Source organism: Oryzias latipes, chromosome 14 (genome assembly GCF_053564925.1).
Source record: "Oryzias latipes strain Hd-rR chromosome 14, Olatipes_Hd-rR_3.1".
Lineage (NCBI taxonomy): Eukaryota > Metazoa > Chordata > Actinopteri > Beloniformes > Adrianichthyidae > Oryzias > Oryzias latipes.
In genome coordinates this window covers 18,998,716-19,021,648 of record NC_136250.1, presented here as the reverse complement: position 1 = coordinate 19,021,648, position 22,933 = coordinate 18,998,716, and the positions used below count along the sequence as shown (strand labels likewise).

The 22,933-nt window shown below is 37.5% G+C and overlaps 1 protein-coding gene across 3 annotated transcripts in view; it reads left to right on the top strand.

The window, feature by feature from the left end:
- Window positions 1-22,933, top strand: part of LOC101156842 (roundabout homolog 2) — a 125,517-nt gene that overhangs the window by 50,751 nt on the left and 51,833 nt on the right. For all 3 annotated transcript variants that reach the window (XM_023962381.2, XM_023962382.2, XM_023962380.2), the window contains exons 3-6: window positions 17,190-17,347; window positions 17,479-17,599; window positions 17,694-17,832; window positions 21,148-21,284. In XM_023962381.2, the coding sequence (XP_023818149.1) occupies window positions 17,190-17,347; window positions 17,479-17,599; window positions 17,694-17,832; window positions 21,148-21,284 (555 nt within the window). The remainder of the gene's footprint in view (window positions 1-17,189; window positions 17,348-17,478; window positions 17,600-17,693; window positions 17,833-21,147; window positions 21,285-22,933) is intronic.

Sequence of the window (22,933 nt, the reverse complement as noted above, 5' to 3'; positions counted from 1 at the left end):
TGGTTGGGAGTGTTTTATTTAAAGTCCCAATCCAACAATCTTGTGATCTATTGTTAAAAAGTTTCCTTTGGTCTTTTAATTATGATGATCTGCTTTTGGCCTAAATCAGAAATCAATGTTTCTGCAGAAAGGCAGTAGTTCATTAGAAATTTTCCTCTGATTGTGGGCGGGATTGTTGGCTTTGAGGAAGCCCAGCCTCATTTCCCGTTATATATCTGTTTAGATGCTCTCCCGCTTGCTTACACCACCTTCACAACCTCAAGCTCAAATTAGCGGTGCAACAAAACGGCTAAAAATATTGGAGCTATCCAGTTTTGATCCAGATGTCGGCTTTAAAGAAGAAAACAAAGACGTACATGGATCTGGAGGCAGAATGGAGCGTGACTGGGAGCTTGTGGCTTGTCGTAGCAGCTTTGACATCACACCTACAAGCGTTTTCCAAAGGCATTTTGTAAGCTGCGCCCGATTCACAAAAATTTGAATAACGAAATACTTAGAAATGCATTGTAGAGCCTAATTTTCTTCATATATGTCCTACATCATGAGAAAAATGCCACAAAAACATGTTAAAAACACCAAAAACAGGATTTTCACTGAATAATGACTAAAAGAAAAATTAAAAATCTTCAACTATATAGTAAAATAAGACATTCCTGATGGTTCACACCAGTTTCGCAGGTTTTGTGCTCAATATTTTGTCATGTTTCGGAGTCTTCTGTTAAAACAGAATATGCTGCCCCTGGAAGACCTTTGTGTTCTGCTGTAAGTTTCCATGAATTCCCAAAATCTCTAAAACCCTTCTTTTTTTTTTGCCTGCTCACCGAAAGGTAGTGAGGGCATATTGTAAATGATGCTGTGCAGGAGGCTGATTAGACCAATCGAACACAGCCATGCACACTCACCCTACAGCCAATTTAGTCTGACCAATGAACCCATAAAACATGCCTTCATTCTGTGGGAGGGAGCAATTACTGTAATTCCTGTGTGAAGTGTTGTTTTTTTAGGGGGGTTGCCAGTCGGGGGAATAAATGTGTGTAAAGTCAGTGTCACCAGCAGGTTACATGAACCTCTAGCACCCAACTAGCATTTGATCATTTGAGTTGATTTTCTCATTTGGAGATCAAAGGTCAAATCAGCGCAATCAAAGCAACATAGCACACTAACACACACTTTCAGTTAAAGTGTTAGCGCAACATTACCATATTAATTAGTTTTCTTTTGTGCCGAATGCCAGCGGCATGTGGAAGGGAGGGGGAGAAAATGCCCTCGCCTCATAACCGCAAGGCTTTATTTAAATGCATTCCCATATATCTATATTCTATCCAAACATGCACATATTTTGGCCCATCTGTATGTGCCCATGCAAAGCAGGATAAAAGCAGGATGCAGTGGTAAACAGAGCTCGGCAGACGTCTCCAGTGGCCATCGTGAGATGTGTTTGATCATGCTAGGTGGTGCAGATGTACGAATCAGCCCTTCCTGTTCTATCTTTTTGTCCTACTATATATATTTATTTGCTGTTGTGTGAAATGACATTCATGCAATAGAGACAATTCCAACTCCTCCGAATCTTTTCCCTACCCTGTTTAAAAAAATAAAAAATAAAGAAAGAAACTACTTATAATGATTGGGCTGAGCTGCAGCGTTCCTTAGTAGTGGTCAAAGGATACAGATGCAGGAAAGCTCTCCTTTTCCTTGGTGAATTTACTAAACCAAGATGGATAAAATACTCGTTTCTAAACTCTGACTCATTTTCCAGCTTCTGCTGTACATCTCCACAATATTGCTGTAAGGGGCTACGATATCAATGGTTTCTTCCAGGGAAAAAAAAAAAATACTATCGACCTTTTCTATATTTTGCTTTCATGTTTTTTCTTGCTCCCTCTGCGGTTAGTCCGCGTGATCATCCAATAACTGCCAGAGAAGTAGGAAAGTTTATGAACATTGGGCATTTGTGCCTTCCAGCATCAGAGTTGGGAGTTTTTTCTTTTTTTTGCAGCCTTTTCTCCAGCTTTTTAATAAAAAAAATAACTAAGTGTCTGCAAATGATAAAGGAGTGATTAAATCCAAAATCATGAGTAAAATCCATGTGCAAATGTTTAATCAAACATGGGTGCGTCTGGATTTACAGGTGAAGATGAGCCCGGCCGGCACTGGGGAGCACGGAGGGTGGGGGGCAGATTTACAAATGTGTGGCTGAGGAGAAATGCGCGGGGACGGGGGTAATTAATTATAGATGTGGAAATGTGGTCTGAGGGAATGCTGTTACAGTAACTGGAGGCACGCCGGGTGAGAGCTGAGGAAGAGGAGATGCGGGCAATAGAAAGAAGAGGGGGAGAAGCCCTTTTCACCATCCTCAGATTTAATTTACGTTACACGACACGAGAATGGAGGTTAATGAAACATGACAATGGTGGAGTGTTTATTGCTATCTCTCTGTGGTGGTTGACTGGCTTCTAACTCAAAGGCCAAAGAATGCATAACTAATATGATTATACAGTTAAGTGTAAATTTACATTCTAACATGCCCTGCAAGGCTGAATTGTGAATAAAAATACTGAGGAAAAATTAGGGTGGCCTTCTGAAGATTAAAGAGAGTGGAAAGAAAAAAAATCCTTATTTTGAGTTTGTGGTTGCAGCTGAAAAGTAGACTGCATCTCCACGAACTCGGTTAAATTTGTGTTGCCAAAGGCGTGCTCCGAATGTATTTCCAACCTTCATTTTGACTCTAATTAGATTTGACACTAATGATGGCAAAAAAAAGGCAAAGCAAAGCAGTGCAAGGTTTACAAGCTGTCTATTTATGTTTTTTTTTTTTCTTTTGGAAACTGCTGATTTCAGTTACCTTGCACCTCTTGGTTTGCAGATTTATGTCAGCAGGCTCTAATTGGACTTAATGCATTCCAAATCATTTGTGAACACATTAAATAAGCAACATATTTCCCTCACTATCTGGCAAACTGACCATTATCCTAAATTAGAAGTCGAGAGTTTACCATGTGTGTGTTAGATTCAGTGTGCACCTCATTTTTAATTCTGTCACTTCCTGATTGTTTTCCTTTTCCATGCTGTCATTTTCTAATTGAATGCCAGCTACTGAAATATCTCTTTTCCCATTCATTTTATTTAGATGAACGTAGGCCCTGATTTACAGAAATATAACGGGGACTGTGTGTGTGTGCCGGGCTCCTAGCCTCAGGGGACATTCTGTAAATGCTCCTCATCTCCCTGCTGATCGTACTCCTGACTGATTGTTAATGACTTTTTTAGGGCACAGTCAGTTAAGTTGTTTATATATGCATCGTAAAAAAAAGCCTCCCTTGTGTAAAACGCTCTTTTCTTTTGAGATGCCCCCCTCCTAAGGGCCGTGTCCCACAGCCACTCAGTAGGTTTTGGGCATATTGCACAGCTGAAAATTGGTCATACGTGTATATGCGTGGAAAAAGTGAGAAAAGTTGTGGTCTTTGTGTGAATTTTTTATATATATAGCATGAGTCGTGAGTCAATTACATAATTTTAACATGTGTACCGTATATGTGATTCAAAATGTATACACCGGTGGTACGTAAGGGAAAAGTCTGTTAGACAACGGCTGTGGAAAGCCACATATCTGCATATGCGTCTTGCTAAAATCCCTCACAATTGCGTAAGATTTACGTAACAATAGCGTAAATTTATCAACCGACCAAAAATTTGAAACAGCTCAAAACCGGACTCACGTAAAGACCCGTCGCCTGAAACCGTCGACCGACATCAGCGCACATCGACGAATGACGAACCCAAGCAACGTACATCACGCATGCGTCACGAACAGCCAACATTTCAAACGTGGAAAATGCGCAAAATGTAGGCAGTGGCTGTGTGACACGGCCTCACATGTGCAGCAGATGTGGTTCCAGAACAGTGGCGGTGGGTTGTGGTCACTGGCTTAGTTGGTGCTATAGGAGCATTGGAGCAACTGTTTGTGTGGCTATATGTACATGTCAGTATGTGTTCCCTGAATGTGACAGATATGGGACACTCTTGACTGCTATTGAGAAACTGCCACACCCCCTAAAGGCTATCTTGCTCAAAAAGAATCTGCAGCAAAGTCCAAAGCTCAACTTAAGGCTGGACTGTCATAAAAAATCCTTTGGCTCGAATGCCTTTACTGACAGTAGATGACTGACTGTATAAAGCTATATGTTACCAAAAGAAACGCCTTTGCTCACAATCCTTGTCACCATGCTCAAACCCTTTGCTTGCACAGAATCAAAATGGATGTTTAATGATGTCTCTGAAAAGAAGAGTGCCAGTGTCTGTTTGTGAGCTTTGTGTGTGTTTGGTAGCGGCGGTAGGCTTTATCTACATGCAGCCCCACGCTTCCTCTTTGCATCTGTGCTTCCCAAATGGATATGCAACCATCTGTTACACACGGAACTCACAAGGTGTTAGCATCTTCATCTTCCCTCTCTGCTCATTAACAATTTCACTTGTGCCTCTGTGCTGCTTCCCTACAATCAGAACAGTTTTCTTTGTGCGAGCTGACACTGCATCCAATTAGAGATTCCTCAAAAGATTCTTAGACTACATGTCAACAAATACTCATAGCATGTTGTAAAAGGCATCGTTTAACTTTAAATTGGTAGCATTTTCAAGCATACATGTACTGTGGTACGATAAAGTACCATAGTATCAAGTATAATCATATCGGTGGTGCCACACCTGCAAGCAAATGAAAGTGTATGGAGTTGGCCTGCACAATAAATCGCAAATGTATCGTTATCGCCATTTTAAGCTGTGCAATATGCATAACGCAAAAGTCGGCGAAAATTGCGATAAATAGCATCCTTAAATGTGCTAACACTATCTTATGGCAGCTTGAAGTATTTAACCAAGCAAATAAATCCCTTTATGCTTTTGAACAATCGCATTTGATGTTAGTTCCCTACCGCCTGGGTAGGTGAGGGTCATTTGCAGTGCTATATTAGATGACCCCACCCTTGCATTGACGTGTTCTCCCTACCATGACAAAGGTGGATAAAGGTGGAAAGATTTCATGTAATCCATGGACACCAGTGAAGATCACAAATGACAAAAAAGGTTCACAGCACTGGCTAGTGGGTCTCAATGACCCAACTCCCAATGTTAAAGTGCCTAGGATAGCACAAGGGTTAAATTAAACTGTTGTAGTGAGACGGAAATCATGTATTTAGATGTTTTACTGTTTGTGTCACCGCATTATTGATCACTAGTATTTCAAACTGCAAGTTTTCCTCATGTTGTAGAGCCTTAGTATGGAGGTATACCTGGATAAAGTTAAACGTCCCTGACTTAGAGAATGTTCCAGATAATCTTTATGTATCGCAACTGATTATCAAGTATCAGTAATATTAAATTACCATATTTTTAGGACACACAACAGCCAAAAAATGTACAAAGAAAACATATATAAGTCCCAGTTTTGGGAGAGAAGTCTTCTGTGCAACCCCAAGCAGCAGCATTTTACGACTATTCATCTTTGTCTTGAATTCACTGTGTTCTACAGATGAAAACGTTGATGGTTTTTTAAAAATAAAACATTTAAACATCTTTTTTGAAAAAACATTTTCAATCCCAATGCATTGTGGTTTATATTTGACAATCTAGTTAGCATCGATGCACACTGATTTTGTACAGAGACTTGTGGGAAATCTCTAGGGCACTTGATTTTGGAATTGTAGATTTGGACAGCACTGCAAAATGGTGAATGCACTATATAGTGCGTTATGTAGTAAGGCGTGAAGGAATTCAGACACAGCCCATGTTTTTTACGCCATCCCTTGCAAATTCACAAGCTGATATTGCAATGTCAGTACATTTTTATTTATTGTGCAAGCATTAAAAATAAGGAAAGTAATTTTAGAGACAGAAAGTATTACACTGAGTGAACAATGTCTGTCTAGTGCTGCAAGAGGGAAATTTAAAGACCAACCACTAACTCCTTTTATAATGTAGCTGTACTGAATCTGCTGGAAGTCTGTTTCGGTTTAACAACTCATTAAAAATCATTTATTCTTACTATTTTAGGTGCGTGTGAAACAGCTATATTAATAAATCTCACCCCTTCTAGGCACCATATTGGTGACAATCTGTCTAATAGTTTTGAAGACATGAAATATTTTTAGTTACCCAAAAGAAAAACCCACCATGGCAACACGTTAGTTTGAAAGCCAATTAATTGATTTATTTTTCCCCCAAAGAAAATTAGAAAGATTTACTTCTGAACTGTAGTTTAAGAAAATCCTTATAAAAATGAATAAAAAAACTAATTTTAAATCTGGCATGGACAACAGGACTTCTACAGATAATCACTAGCTAGAATTTTGATCAGATCTCAGAGGATCCCTTCAGAATAGTCCAGTGTTTTGCCCCAGTCATTCGTGGGTATTTTTTGTAGTGTTTTGGGTTATTATCCTTTTGAAAATCCTCTAACCAACCACTGAGACCAAGCTGCAGTATGTTTCCTTAGAATGCCTCAACAGTCTTGAGAGGTCATTATTTCCCACATAGATGCAAGACAGTAGGAATCAGCAAACCAGAATTTAGACTTTTCCATATTTTACAGATGGAACTGTTTTTTTTTTTTTTACATTTCCCTGGATATGATTCATTTAGCATTTGTGAGCTTAAAGCAGGTGTGCCAAAAACTCACTAAAAGCTTTGGGACTTGTCAGTAAACATGTTGTTTTTTTTTTGTATACTGTCAACCGTGGTGTCCTCATTGGTCCATGAAGTCCACTTTGGGTGAAACTGCATTTGAAGGTGTAAAATGACTCAACATCTTGGCTGTATGTTCTGGATAGTTGGATGTTCTCCTATAGAACATAAACTTCTCTATCTAATCCTCAGAGACAACTGTTTTCTTCTCTTTATGTTAAGTGCGACCCGGATATATGATAAAACCTTTCTTGACACGTCTAACCCTTGTGCTATCTTATGGGGTCCAGATGACCCCACCCTTACATTGATGTGTTACCCCATCTTGACCCCACAAGACACAACAAGGGCTAATGTGACATTAGAGGTCACACATTTCCCACTCTGATCATCTTTTGATCTGTTTTCAAAGTTCCCAGTGGTCTTTTAATTATAATTATGCCCATTTTAGCCAAAATCACGTTTTCTAAAATTTCTAAGTTAATGTGGTGGACCATTGGTGCTTAGTAAGCCTGCTCCTGCTTCCCATCACCCATCTTTTTACAAAAAAAAAAAAAAAAAAAAAAAAAAAACCCTCAGAAATGCTATTTTAAATTGAGTTTTCTTTATTAATATCCTCTATTAGAAAAATATCACAGGAAGCTGTTAAAAAAAAACACAATTGTAATTGGGATGGGTCTTTGACATGTCTCCAAGGTAACATTATTGTTTTGTCTTTTTGCGCTCAGCCTATATGAACAGAATTTTCAGATTCTCATTGGTTTGTTTTCAAATTTTAATTTATTTTTCTATCATCACACTGTTCAAACACTTGGGTTATTTCTTACAAACATGAAAAACCCAAGAATGCGTTTTGAGTTACATTTTGGGGCAATTCAATTTTCCAGGGTGGTAGTAGTTTCATTTTAACTCAATTATTGTTGTTTTTAATTTTCTTGAGGTTTTATTTTATTTTTTCATCTTGACTTAAAATAACCCAGAAAAAGGTAGCCCTTGGGTTATTTTTAAACTATAAAGTAATTATAGTTGTTTATGGGGGTTCCAAGGGTAATTTAAAAAATAAATAAATAAACAGAAAACGGCTATCTAATTAATTTTAGGTGTGGGAAAGCAAGTAAGGACATTTACAAAAAAACAAACAAATAAACTAATAACCATCAGAGCAAATGATTCACAAAAGAAGCTTAAATTTGTGTTTATTCTTATTTGGTCTGACTCAAACACTTTTTTTATGTACATTGGGGAAAAACAGGAAATTATTCTGAAAGATAACATTTTACTTTTCTTCTTCTGCGAGACCTATGTTGAAGATTGACTCACAAATGTTTACATGATGTCAATACTTTGTACTTAAACTGATATTATTGCATTGGTAAAGATAGTTCTGCATTTATTTAAACCTTTAAAGTTGTTTAAAAATGGAGAAAGAGTGACTGCCGTCTTTCTGTTTTTCCCTGTATCTCTTCTCCCTTAATTACGCTGGCATAAACATGAACCTTGCAGTGATGGCAGTTTTGATTCCTAATGTGAGGCATTAATTGTCCCTGATAATGTGTTTCCTGATAAATAGGCTCGCCAATAAGTGGCTGCAGAGCTGAAGCGTCCTTTCAAACATCACCTACAGTGCAAGAATAAATAAGCTGCTTTAAATCCATGTTATTTGCTACCAAAATGGAAATGACTGCATGCCTTTCAGTCATTCCAGGAGCTTGGCTAGCTGAGCAACACGCTTCAAGGTCTCAAGTGGGATCTTAAAGGATTTGATGTGATGGCGAAATGATAAAATGAAATTCAGTTGCCGAGTGCTTTTGCAAAGTGTCAGGAAATCAGAGGAGGAAGATGGAATATGCAAAAAGCTTACAGCAGCTGCACAACCTTCCTCCTCTTGTTAATCATATAATGAACCCCAGTGTTGTTATTTGTATTCATATACTTCCACCTTGTCACATATTTTTACCACCTATTGTGCCATGAAATGAAGCCCATTTACAAATCATTCTCCTTCTGATTTGATGAATATAGCAGGCAAATGGATGAGTCCCCTGAATGCCTTGTTTGAATAATTGAGCAATATTCAATCAAACAGCATTAGGCAGCGGTGGCGGCCGTGCTATCTGGAATAATTAACTCGAGACAACAGACTACACATGGATGCTGCCTCCACGGGGGTTCCTCATTTGAGAACAACAGATTAAAGCGCCACCTTATCTCACACATGTCATCAGGCAGCACCACCCACAGAAACCAGCGGAGGCCAGGAAAGGAGGGAAAGCATGCAGAATGTAGGGGTTCTTTTCTATTATTGCAAGAATCATAGAGAACTACAATAATGCTGATAGTGCAGATGCGTATACTTTACAATATACTAAAGATCATTAGATTTAGTTTACTTTATTGTTTTTGCACATTTAAAGAAAACTGTTAAAAGACAATTATATGCAGTGTGGGGAGAGGCAAAAGAAAAAACCTAAAGGCTTGTTTAAAGTCCCACTCCGACTATAAATTTTTATTCCCCCCCCCCCCCCCCCCTAAACTTGCCCTGTCCAGCAAACAGATCAGAGCTGAAGGCCTCTTGTGTTGACAGATTTTACTGTTACAACAGGGATCTTCAGACACAAGAAGTGTATATTTGTATAAACCCCTTTGGTATTTGAGGCTAAGCTTAATTTATTATTATATGGCTTAGATGCATTTAGCTGGACTGGACTAAAAAGCAAAGGAAAGGAGAGTGTGGGATGTTAGAAATGGCGGATAAGGGGTTAAGGGTTTTTATCTATTGTATATTCGTTCCCAGTGGTCAGTTAATAATGATTATGTAATTTTTTTTAGCTAAAATCAAAAAGCCTGTCTAGTTTTTTAAGACATATTTTCTACAGAACGCCAGAAGACCATTTGAAATTCCCTTTTGGGGTTGAGTAAACGGGGAAAATTGAGTAACAGAGTTTCAATCTTAAATTCTTTTTTACATGTTTACCATTATGCTAATAACACACGCACACAAATTCATTTGGAGTGGACCTTTAAGGCCGCCACCTAATGTAACTCAAAAATATAGAACATACATTGAAAAATAAATAAATAAATGAAACTGGAGGAAAGTCACAAGTATTAAAACATGTTTCAAAAGAACAATGAAAAAAACAGTAACAACAAAATCCAATCAGTTTATATATGATCAACAAAGTATTGATAGATTTGTGTTTGTATATAAATCATATGAACAAGATCCTTAAAAATGAAAACAACAATATCACAATGAGTAATTTCAATAGACAAAAGACATGATAAACAGTTATTACATCACATCTTTACAGCGCTTCAAAGAAACATGGGAATTTGTTACTTGAAATTAGTAATTCCCCATCTTAGATGCCCTAAATCTTATTGAATATTGACCTCAAGAAGGGAGAAACTTAGGAAAATAAAGAGCTGAAGAGTTGATTATTGTTGAGAATAAACGATAAAATATGTAGTGAATTGATCAGGAATATTTCCTTCACTAAAACGTTTTTTTTAAAGGTAAAAGCACTTATTTAAAAGATATTAAAATTATAATGGGACAGATGAAGAGTTTTTCTCTGACCTGGTTGCAATTTTGACAAAGCGTTTCTGAAGAATAAAAACTTTATGAAGAGTATTGAAAAATGTACTGGCCTAAGCAATATTCCAATATGAGATACCAATTAATCATGCAATGATAAAAAATGTAAAATATATTAAGTGGTTATAAGATGTCTAACCTTCATTCCTATGCCAAGGGAAAAAGTTATTTGTATTGTATTTATTTTTTTATTAACCATATCTGTTTGTTCTGGTTTAAATTCTCATAAACAACAAAAAAGATTAAGGTTAGTTATATGTCAAAACATTGATTTTAATTCACGAGTTCATGATTAGATACAATACGGTTAAAAAATAAAACTATTCTTTCAAATTTCCATTTAAAATCAATTTGTTTGGCTATAAACAAAAGGCTTCACACACCTACTGTTATAAATCGTACAAATAATCATAATATTTTTGACTCCTGCAATAAAAAGGGTTTTATGCCTGAAAAAAATAATATAAATTACTATAAAGGATAATCAATTATTGGATTTGATGGGTTCTGAGTTGGGATGATTCAACTGAGTTCAAAAGTCTGCAAACTTCAATGTTACAGGAGCCATTTGGTCCAGTTTGTTTCAGACCTCTGAGAGCTGCAAAGTCCCAAATCTGTTTTAAGAAAAATAAACTGTGCCATTTATACATAAAATGTAGCTTTTTAAAAGGTACAATAGCTGTAGTAAACTAAAGTTGTATTTTTTTATACAAAATAATTTACGCTTCTTTTTCTTTAGATGGCAGCACTCACAAGTTCCTTTCAAAATGAAATTCACCCTCAAATCAGATCCTCCTCCTGCATCAGATTTGAATAAAAAATGTTTTTAAAAAAAGTTTAGTAAAACATGACATTTTTTTATATCATTATGACACAGGACAACATTGGTGTTGATAAAAAAAAAAAAAAAAAAAATTCTATACATATAAATCAGTTATGTTAAAAACCCAAACGTAAATTACAAAACTTAACTAAAACAAATGTAACCACAATTAAAAACATCAATGTGTTAGTAACAAAGTATTAATACATTTAATAAAATTGCTCTTTTCTCAAACACCAAAGAGCCAGAATGGAGAGATAATAGAACTGCATGTGGCTCCAGAGTCTAAGGTTAAAGACCCTGACATAGCCCTTTACCTAGGTGGTCTTTTGTGTAAATTGAAGGGTTTTTATATAAAAATTTTAAATTATTAAATTAAGGCTTTTTTAAAAAAAAAAAAAAAAAAACTTTTATACTATGTTTAATACTTTGTTACTAACACATTGATGAAGGCATTAAAACATTAACCAACATGGAGCTCCAGACCAGTTGAAACCAGAGGAACGTTTTCCACTGAAAGACAAAGCTATAAGTTCACTTGCTTGCAGGAGGCGGGGGGGACTGACAACAAACACTCAAAACTTAGATTTGGTGAAGTAAACCACTGAAGGTGTTTAAGACAATGGGTTTTTTTTCTGTCCTGCCAGATAATGGCCAGAAACCACATACAGCCTTGGGGGATATAGCTGGGGAGTCCATTTTCGGGTCCTCGTCTATCATGGTGAAGACCCAGAGTACTCTGTACGAGTTGGATCCAACTTTTTAATCAAAAGGACTAAATTCCAATTGAGCCTTTTGGTCATTTTATTCCTCCTCAACCCACATGCAGAGGTTAGCGGGTGTAACCTCATAGTATGCAGACATTTTTTTGCAAGTAGTGCAATATCCTGCAAAATAAAAATAAATCTGTCCTCGCATTAAAATCTTTTTCATTTTCTTTTCTGTTTTTCATTTTTTAAGACTAGTGTCACACTCCGCTGCTCTATTTAACTATCTGCACACACCTACCTACTTTTCAGTAATTGGCTTTCGCTTCATGTGTCCAATTATCAAGTTTCTCCTCTTTGTGTCTGGGCTTCACCCTCTCCAGGGACCAGCTTTACACTAACGGAAACATCATCAACACAGGGACAGGAACTCATATGTTTGCCCGGATGAATGTAGTGATGCCTTCATGGAATGGGTCAGTAAGCGTACAGTACAACATGACAGGCAGCCAGGCATATGTCTGTGCCAAAGTAGTGTCTACTACTGAGACTCATTTACTGTAGCATGTGATTGACAGCTGGGCCAAAGGGCCACTGGCTGCTTCCTGATTTCCTTCTCAGTTGAGGTGTCCTCTGGGACTTGGATTTCAAGCTACAGTATATCAGCAATATAGCTTATGGCGGTAATGAGAATGAAAAGCAGGCTGAACACCCTGCCAGTTTATGCTGCACTGACTTCTACGGACTAGAATTCTAAGAGATGTAATTAATCTCTTTGTTTGTATTAATGCATCACACATGACATCAGAGATGACAGCTTGCCGCTATTTTTTTTTGTTCATCAGCTGCTCCAATAGGAGGGGGAAAAACACTTTTATTTCACTTTCACGGAGGGGATGGTTGTCATCCACTGCACTTTGATTTAAAACAGGCCTTCAGCGAAGACTTCTTGCAAAAACATGTCACAAGCTATTAATGCAAAGAGGTTACAACTCATTGCAACTCAATTGGGATCCAATTTGCATCTCCTATTTTTAACAATAGTCTTGATGGTGGTTTACAGTGCCATCCTTCCCATTTCTGCTAGAATAAAAATGCAGCTTTGAACTGTGATGTGACAGAAAGTTAAAGCATTGAAGTTTTAACCTTTAAACGTAGCAACATCTCACTCAGAAACCTTTTGAAAATCTATCAACATATCTTTTGCTATAATTTTTTCTGAGACGACTTCCATATCAATTATGACATGATATCTACACACACACACAGACATACCTGTGTGTGTATATATGTATATATATATATATAGATTTTGAACATTGTTAGCATGGCAGCTTGCAAAAGTGCAGTTTCTTGTTGCGTGCATATTTTTTACTGAAAAATGTACTGCATTCAAAGAATCCATGGCTTAAGCTGAGCAAAACAACATGAAAAAGACATGTTAGGAATGTGGGGGGGGTTGAATAAAAAACCTGTGTTGCCAAGGAATTAAAAAAAATGACCATCACCGAGTCTTTCAAAAATGACATAGATCTTTGTCTCGTAATGATCAAAAAAATGAAAGAGTAATAGAAAGGCTACTATTTAAAAAAAAAACAAAAACAAAAATTGTAATTAATTTGTCAGATGTGGCTCTCATTAGGGTGGCAGAGGGGGAGAGTAGCTGCGTTTCCAATCCTCAAATGCGCAAAACTTTATCAAAATTCTAGAAATGTGGAAAAACACAATTTCACAATTATATAAACCAACTCACGTGATAAGTCGTTCAAAAACATGGTGACAGATGTGAGCAATAATTGGATTTTACAGATCTATCTATTCCGCATGACACGCTCAACTTTTGATGAGCTGTGTGTTGCTGTGACACCTCTTGTGGCGCCCGCTGTCCAGTACCCAAGGCAGCCAGTGCCTACCAAGAAGCGCATTGCCATCAGGTTATTGGTCATGTGACTCATTTAATTAGAAGTGTTTCCATTAGCATTTTTGCAATATATGTCAACTTCTATACTCCTCAAAAAAAACCTTCCTCCAAGTGCAAAAACTTATTTTTCGAAATTGTCCTGTTTCCATCCAACTTGTGGAATTCCGTAGTTAATGTACCCTTAGCTAATGGTGGGTGTTTAGACGGCGCAAGAGCAGTGGTGGGTAGTGCCATACAACGCCATTTGCAGCTTCATTTTTGTTTTTTCTTTCATGCAAGACTTATAGGTCTCTCATCTTCCCAAACACACACACACACTCAAACACACACTGTTAGCAGCATGCAAGGACATCTGTGAAAGGTGTTGCTAGTCTTTTGTCCTTGCTTTGCAATGAAACCTTGCGCTTGTTCTTTTGGCCATTTCACAAGGTTTTGGGGACACGTGCAGTTCTGTCAATATCCTTGATCACTTGTACTTTTTCTTCAAATTTGTACAAACCGTTGCAACCACTTTGTGTGAAAACAAGGCCTGACCCTGCACCAAAAACATTTTCCTAACCCTATTTTTCTTCCAAGGTCTGGACCGCCAGCCAAAGAAAAAGTGTAAAAACCCAGCGGCTGTCCTACCTGACAATGTAATTACTTTGATAGTATCTTTGTTAATATAATCTTTGTATTTGCAGATGTTTGGTAAATGTTTGCAGTAGTGATTCTGGCGTCTTAAGAGATTTGAAAACATCAGTGGCCTGGACTGCATTTCACCTCATAAATGTTTTCACTGACCACAAGCTGCTTATCTTTACCATGGCAAGATTACATGCATGGCTTTTCCCTGAGCATCCAGTATTAATCTTAAACATGGCATCTGTTTTTTTTTTTACAACTCCGCCTTAGGAAAACATGCGGAACAACAGCCGCTGTCTTTTTTTATGCTCTTTTTCCAGTCACTTCTCAGTGGGTCAGTATCTCATAAATGCCCTCAGGGCGTTTATTCCGCATTTGGCTAAGACTTTAACTCGGACTCACGGATGAAATGAGAATTTGATGATACACAGTCAAAAGATAAGGTCACTTTGGGTTTAGAAAACATGACATTTAGACATACAGTACAAGGTATTATCGTTGTAAAAAAATTGGGAAATATTGGAAGAGTAGTTTTATGTCCAACCAGTTAAAATATTGACATGAAAAGTTATTTTATGGAATCTCATGCCCTAAAAAGACTATTTTAAATATATTGGCCAATTTGTAATCAATGTCTCTAATTTGGGTATTTGTTGACTTGAACATGCATTAATTCTCTGTTATCCATGTTCCACTACGTACATTCTGTAGTCTTCTGTGGGGGATATTTAATTTATTTGTAGTGGTAAAGCCTCAAATCTTAGTTTAAAATCTAACTATATGTTTCTTCATTGACTAGCAGTTGGTTAAGTACAGGAATGGCACATGGGAAACCAGGTTTGATCCCCAGGGAGGGCAATAATTTTGATCCAGTGTTAGTACTTGGGCAAGAGTCTTCGCGCTACTGCTTATGTAGACACAAGGGGGACCAAGTCTGGGTTCCCTGTGCCTGTCCCCAGCCCGGGAAAAATAGCAACAGTGTCGTCTCAGAAAGGGCATCTGGTGTAAAAAATCTCTGCCAAACCACCTGTGCAAGTGATGAGGCAAGTCCTGAAGGGATTAGCCAAAAGGTGAACACGTTACACCCTTGAACCAAGTCGTGGGGAATTTGCATTGACCTTTGTATTTGCATGTTGACGTTAAAAGTGTCAAACACGTGGAGCTGAATTCAACATATTTAATTTAACTTTATTACATTACTACTGGCTCAGTAAAAGCCAACTGAAAGGTTTTTCATCATTGTAAAATGGTAAATGGCGTATATTTGAATAGGGCTTTTCCACCTCCCTCGAAGGCTCAAGGCGTTTTACAGTCACAGACCCATTCACCCATGCACACATACATTCAAACACGCTCCGCTGCCGAACACTGATGCCAACCTTCCACCAGAGGGAAGGTGGGGTTTATTATTTTGCCCAAGCAGACTTCGACACATCGGCTGGCAAGGCGGGAATCGAACCCGTAATATTACGATTGGAGGTCGACCGCCCTTCCCTTCCACTGCACCACGGCTGCCCATTGTCCCTTGCTCCTTAGCAAATCCCAAAAAGGATTCTTCTGAAAAAATGTTTTGGTTTTCTGTCGTTTTGTAATGCACAAATCAAATATTAAACCGAAACAAAATTGTGACCTAAAAATCGAGGTTTCAACGGAATCATGGAAAGAGTGAACCATTGCATTATTTTAACATGTTTTATGAAATCCCCTTATGCAACCCACAAGTACCGTATCACAAATGTATAAAATAAAATTTGAAAAATGTCCGCTTATGTATTCTCCTACTCTTTCTTATTGGGAGATTTGTCTACAATTAAATTAGAAATCTTAGTTTAGCCTTTTGGGCTTTCACTAACAGATCTGACCCTTGATGTACTGGTGTTGATTATATTACTTTTTGTTAAATAACCTACAAAAATGTTTTACAAATGCCACTTCCCAACACATACCCAGCAGCAATTTAAAGTTCAGTGTCTTGCCCAAGGACACTTGGACGGGAAGGGCGGGAACAGAACCTGGAACATTCTGGTAGAGGTCGACCACTCTACCTCTGACCATGTGTCTTTGACATTGTGTTGGATGTGTACAATGAAGATTTCTCCCAATTCAGTGGCCTTTTGGTATAGTTTCCCACACAAAATGTGGAAACTAGAAGTGTAGAAATATCACATTTGGGTCATACCAAAATGTTTCTTTGCTTGACATACAGCATTCTGGTTGTGGGTTAAAGGGTTTCAGTTTCTGCAGCCTACCAACACCTTGATGGAAGGGTCACACACACAGAAGAAGATTGACTAGCATGGGTGTGTGACACCCATCTTCCTGGGCCAGAAAGGAGTCGGATGGTCGTTTTCATTAACCCTTTAACCCCAGAGATGTTGCCAGCAACACCTAAACACCTAAATACTCTTTGACAAATCGCAATCCGCTTCCATCAGCTGATTCTGACAGAGAGAAAAGTGGCTTTGCACAGGTAAAAGGTTGCACAACGGCGCAAAGCTGCTTGTCTCCACTTCAGAATCCGCTGGCATTACGTTGATAGCACAAACAGTTGAGTTACAGTAGTCAAAAGAATGCAAACACTGAAGCTAAAGTTGCAGTGTTTGAGGGTAAATTGGCAACTTTAAAAAAACAAAAACAAATCCTTGACCCACAATTTAAATGTTGTGTGTCACTGCTGGGGGGCTCTATGATGCAAAAATATACCATGTTGACTCTAAAAATCACATTTTGCTACTGCAACGCAGGGACTGGAGTGGAATAATAGATATTTAAATGAATCATACAAATTAGGCCACTTTATTTACATCATGATGTCTTGTTTTTCTTATTTTCTAGTATTGCGTGATGACTTCAGGCAAAACCCTCAGGATGTGGTGGTGGCAGTTGGAGAGACAGCTACTTTTGAGTGTCAGCCCCCACGCGGGCACCCTGAACCTGTTACCTTTTGGAGAAAAGATAAGACCCGCCTTGACCTCAGCGATGACCGAATCACGGTAGGGTAACACCTAAGATTTATTTACCTGTAATTTAATCTTCCTGTTTACATTGATCTGTTAAAGTCATATATCTGCAACCAAATCGACACCCAGTTTGGAAATTGTATCCTGACTGGTTTGTTCTTTAGGTTCGTGGTGGAAAGCTGACTATCTCAAATACCAAGAAAAGTGATTCTGGAATTTTTGTGTGTGTGGCCTCCAACATGGTTGGAGAACGAGAAAGTGAAAAAGCTCAACTGTCTGTCTTTGGTAAGAAAAGGGCCATGAAATGGTTCCGAATTTGAAGTCTAGTAATTTCACATTTAGTCATAGACAACAAAACCTATGTGCTTTCCAAATCCAGAAAAGCCATCATTTGTGCAACGGCCGGTCAACCAGGTGGTTTTAGTGGATGAGAGTGTGGAGTTCAGGTGTCAGGTCCATGGAGATCCTCCACCTGTACTGCGATGGAAAAAGGAGGACGTGGATATACCTCGTGGCAGGTAAGTTCAGAAGGAAAATCCCTGGATTTGAAAAAAAATATCCGTAGCCAGTTCACCAAACTAATTGCACAGTAAAAAAGTCAAGTTTGTTTGAGTTTTTATTTTTATAGATGACCTTAGAGTTCATATATGGAGTGATTTTTGTGCCATTATTCCAAGCGCAGCACGTTTTAGATTATCTTGCCCTTAAAACAGAATAATGGACTTGAAATTTCTAAAATAACAAACAAACGAACAAAACAATTTTCACTTGAGAGAAAGTCCCTGTCTTCTGCGCTCAAAACAGAGCAGCGCACCACGTTACAAATGTGTCACAAAAGCGAGCCAATCACAGACATGGACGGTTGATGCTAAATAGTCAGAAATTCTTCCAATCAGCTTGTAGACTAGATCTGGTTTGTGCACGATTGGAAGAATCTCTGACCAATCCCACTCCCTAGCTTACTACATACTATACACAGGTACTGGCCTTGGAGCCTGTCACTTGCAGCAGCCTTGATTCCTCTTCTCATTTTTTATACCAGTTTTACAAGATAAACCTGCATCCATTGTTCATCTGACAATCTGGAACTAAAGGTCCCTCAGAGTTTTATGGGGTTTGAACCTAGTTTCTATAAGCCAGCCTTTTGTGGGGTGCATATGTAGGTCACTGTTCCAAATCCAATGAGAATGGTTAACAATGGTTTTCTAAAGTGTTCCTAGTCGCATAATAAAGAAAAATAAATAAATAAAAAACACTACAAACAACATTACTTACCTTAAAATAGTGGATTTTTTATATGGATATATACATATGTATTTTACGACGGAGTTTTATGGGAGTCGGTTTAGCTCGTGCTGGTCGTGCTCCGTCGTAGTATTGGGAAGTTAAATTTTGTGTAAAATATCCTAAGTGCTCACCTTTAAACATAATTACATTACTTTTTTAACCTTTTTTCGGTACACTCTGTAACATATTCAAAGGTTTTTATTTTTTTAGAAATATTAAATGTTTTTGGCTTTTTACATGAATCAAACTCAACATAAATGTGACCAGTTGACCCCTTCTAATAGTATATTATATTATATTATATTATAATAGATAGATAGATAGATAGATAGATAGATAGATAGATAGATAGATAGATAGATAGATAGATAGATAGATAGATAGATAGATAGATAGATAGATAGATAGATAGATAGATAGATAGATAGATAGATAGATAGATAGATAGATAGATAGATAGATAGATAGATAGATAGAATAAAAAAAATAAGTCCAGATGAAAGCCCCTAAACCTACTACTATGATGGAATCAACCTGGATGAATGAGAGTCTTCATAGATATGTATTTATATAGATATAATTATACAAGGAAGTAATACAGTGTAGAGATTAGAAGGCAGTGGGATTTTATTATTGTTATTTTTTTCAGACCAAAGAATTATCCCTGCAAGCTGTTTTGTTAGATTGAAAGTAATAATGTCCACTTCAGCCAGTAGGGTGAAAATTCAATTACCAGGTAATTTTTGAAGTCATTTTAAAGTGTTCTTCCATTAAATGGCTTCATATTGAAGCGGATCTCTTTCTTTTCACTCGGGAACATGCAGACTGTTGCTCTCAGGTTTCAGTTTTATTGCGTCATCTACCTAGTTTTTTCGGATCTTTTTGCAATCAACAAGAATAGTCAAAGTTACTTTAATGGCCACCTTTCTTCATGCCTGGAAGCTGTCTGCTTTCTTATGACAAACTGAGGTATACCCTCTGCCTTGGTAACCCATGGGTCTGGAATTTTGTCCCACTTACAGTCTCACCGTTTCCTTACTTCCCTACTTTTATTTTATTTTTTATTCTTTTCCAAAACCCGCCAGTCTCCTGGGAAGTCTGTATCTGGGTCAGAAAGGTGTTGTGAATGGAGTCCATACCAGTCTGGACAGACCCCCCCCACACACACACACATACACACACAGTTTGTGCTACAGTTTAGAACATTTTTTTCAAATGTGACTTTTTCCTGACCATTTAGGCCACTGAACACCACTTGATCTGTTGTCCATCTTTGAAACAGTGATGCTACGTATGTATACACCTGGCATGAGTGGTGCGTTCAAGAATGCGCTGAACGTGGGTTTTTAAATTTAGCCTATAGTGGTTCATACAGGTCAATAACAGCGCATGTAATCAAAGTTGGAGACGATTGGTGCATAATGTCAAAATGGGGCAAATCTCGTGAATTTTGCTTTAGACTTTTTCTTTCACAGCTCCATTCCAACATGTGAAAGACTTGGGGGCATATAATTCCGGCCAGACACAAACAACAATTATTTTTTTCTCCTTTATAATCAATTTTCAAACGGTTGGCACTTCAGTGAATTAAAAAGTACCCTACCCATACAATCCTACCAAATCAGAGTCCCTGATTGGTCAAAGGTCAACTGGTTTGATTCACAATGTGTTATCAATAGCCACACATTTTATACGTAGAGCCTAAAAACTGACTCAAAAACCTGCTTAGTGACGTGTGAACGCCAGATTTTATAACGCCAGAAATGCGCATATCTGCACGTTTCTATCGGTTTTTCCTTGAAAGTGGTCGCTTGAGCGCGCTTTGCAGAGGCCGGTGTGAGCGTAGCACAAAACTTCCAAGACAATGTCACAAGAGCTCTTTAGCCAAAAGAGGCCCTAGAGAGGAAGAGCCCGACTCCTTGCACCTCCGCTCATTCAGCCTTTTGGCCCTGTGAGGCGCTTATCTCTGCTCTGCTGCGATGTTCCCCGTAACTGCTGTGCTGCTGCGTTACAATTGCTTCACTGGTGGATACACTCTGATGCATGGAACATCTCTATGAATTAGTCATGTCTTACTGCTTGGCTCATTCATCAAATTCAGCTAGTCAGACTGTGCCACTCCCTTACACTCAGACTGTCTCTTTCTTCTTCTTTCTTCTTCCCTCAGACACACACACACATATATGTAGCTGCACAGCCCACACTGTAGTGGGTGGCTGGTCTTTATGAATATTGAAATAGTGGAACAATCAGGGTTTCAGCTGCAAGCACCTTCCATTTTTTCCGTTGCCTTCATCTTCTCATAATTGCTCTTCTTTTTTCCTTCTACATTAGCTTTAAAAAATAAATCTGTTGTTGTTTCATCAAGATGAGCACATCATTTTTCAAAGTGTCAATCTGAAATATCAAATGCGAGTTCACGTGTCGTAGTTTCGCTGTTTGCTCAAAGTGTTTGCTTCACAGAAATGAGCCCTTTGACTTTCATCAAGATGTTTTCTTGAATTTCCTTTCTCTAATTTGCTGTCACTGCTTTTCATGATCACTAGGTATGAGATCAGATATGAAAAGGAGGACTTCCTGTTGAGAATTAAGAAAGCATCAGTCAGCGATCAGGGAACGTTCACTTGCTCAGCAGAGAACCGTGTTGGCAAAACAGAAGCTTCTGCCTACTTGACTATCAGAGGTAAGTAACTACTATTGCCTGCAAAGCTCATTACCTACCCATATATATATATATATATATCTCGTATATATATATCTCGTATATATATATATATATATATATATATATATATATATATATATATATATATATATATATATATATATATATATATATATATATATATATATATATATATATATATATATATATATATATATATATATATATATATATATATATATATATATATATATATATATATATATATATATATATATATATATATATATATATATATTTTTTTTTTTTTTGTTTCTCCCAAGACAGGCCAGAAGACAATCATTCTTTGTTGCTCTCTGTATAGATTTTATTGGCCCTTGGTTGAGAGGCCTACAAGCTTTTCTTTCATTCAGCAGTCTGTTGTGGTTAATTGTTCAAGGCAGCCTCCAAAACTAAAGAAATCGGAGCTTTCTGCTGAGCTTTCATTATTGCTCCTGTTGGGGGGGGGGGGCTTCATCCCGTCATGTTTACGTGCTCCATAGTTGTTCCACAGCAGTGGGAGATGATTATCAAACGATAACAAAGTTTATTGCAAGTGTTAACATTTAATGGAAATTAGTAATATTTACAACTGAAGACGATGAACAGATGAGCTGTGATGGATTTGGAATAATACAATTTTTTTGTTGTCGTTTGGTAATTTAATTAAAAAACTAAAACTTACATTAAAACATATTCATTTGACACAGACTGATTAGAATTTGTTTGAATTTTGTTTTCAAATATTTAAGAAAAATGAGAATGTTATACAAAATAGAAAATTTGACAACAATCATGTTAAGTCTTTTTTTTATTATTATTTGGAGTGTTTTGTAGAATATCAATATAAAAAACTATCCAGGATGCACTCCCCCTGCATGGGGAGCCTATCTCAGCCACCAGCATCGCCATGACTACACAGGCGATTACTCTGGTTTGGAAAATAGCTGAATGGGTGGGAAATGGATGGACAGATGGACGGACGGACGGATGAATGTTGTCAGCTATGTAGCTGCAGAAGAAAACATTGTAGTTTAGACAATTTTTCCTTTTTTTTTCAATTCATTTCACATTAATGTCATTTTCTAATAAAAATACAAGTTCACAAAGTTTGACACAAGGGTCTATTTAACAAACCACAAGATGAATCTATAATGTACTGGAAAGAGGAATATGGCAGAGAAAACAAAGTTTACGCTTCCAAAACACCTCAGTACCACAAGTTGATCAAAATATTGATGGTTCTGCCTTTCAATTGGTTATTTAGTTCAGCATTACTGTGTAAAAAGTTGTTGTTTTTATAAGTTTGAAATAGTATTCAGTCTTGAAACATACAGTTTTGTTTCCATTGACTGTATATGACAACTGGACTGAGTTAGTGCGACGTTGCAATGTCTGGATGCTGCCAGACATTGCCATTTAACAGGGATTGGTGTGGGTCAACAATTCTATGGCAACCACTCTCACCAGTCAGGAGAAAGCTTATTGGAAGTACACACCCCTACCACTGGTAGTGGTCTTGGTAGAATCTGTCAAACTTCAACGTGAGATCACATATTTTTATTGAGACATCTGATCTGCAAGTTTTAAACTTTATTAACTTTAACTACAGAAAGAAAACATATTGA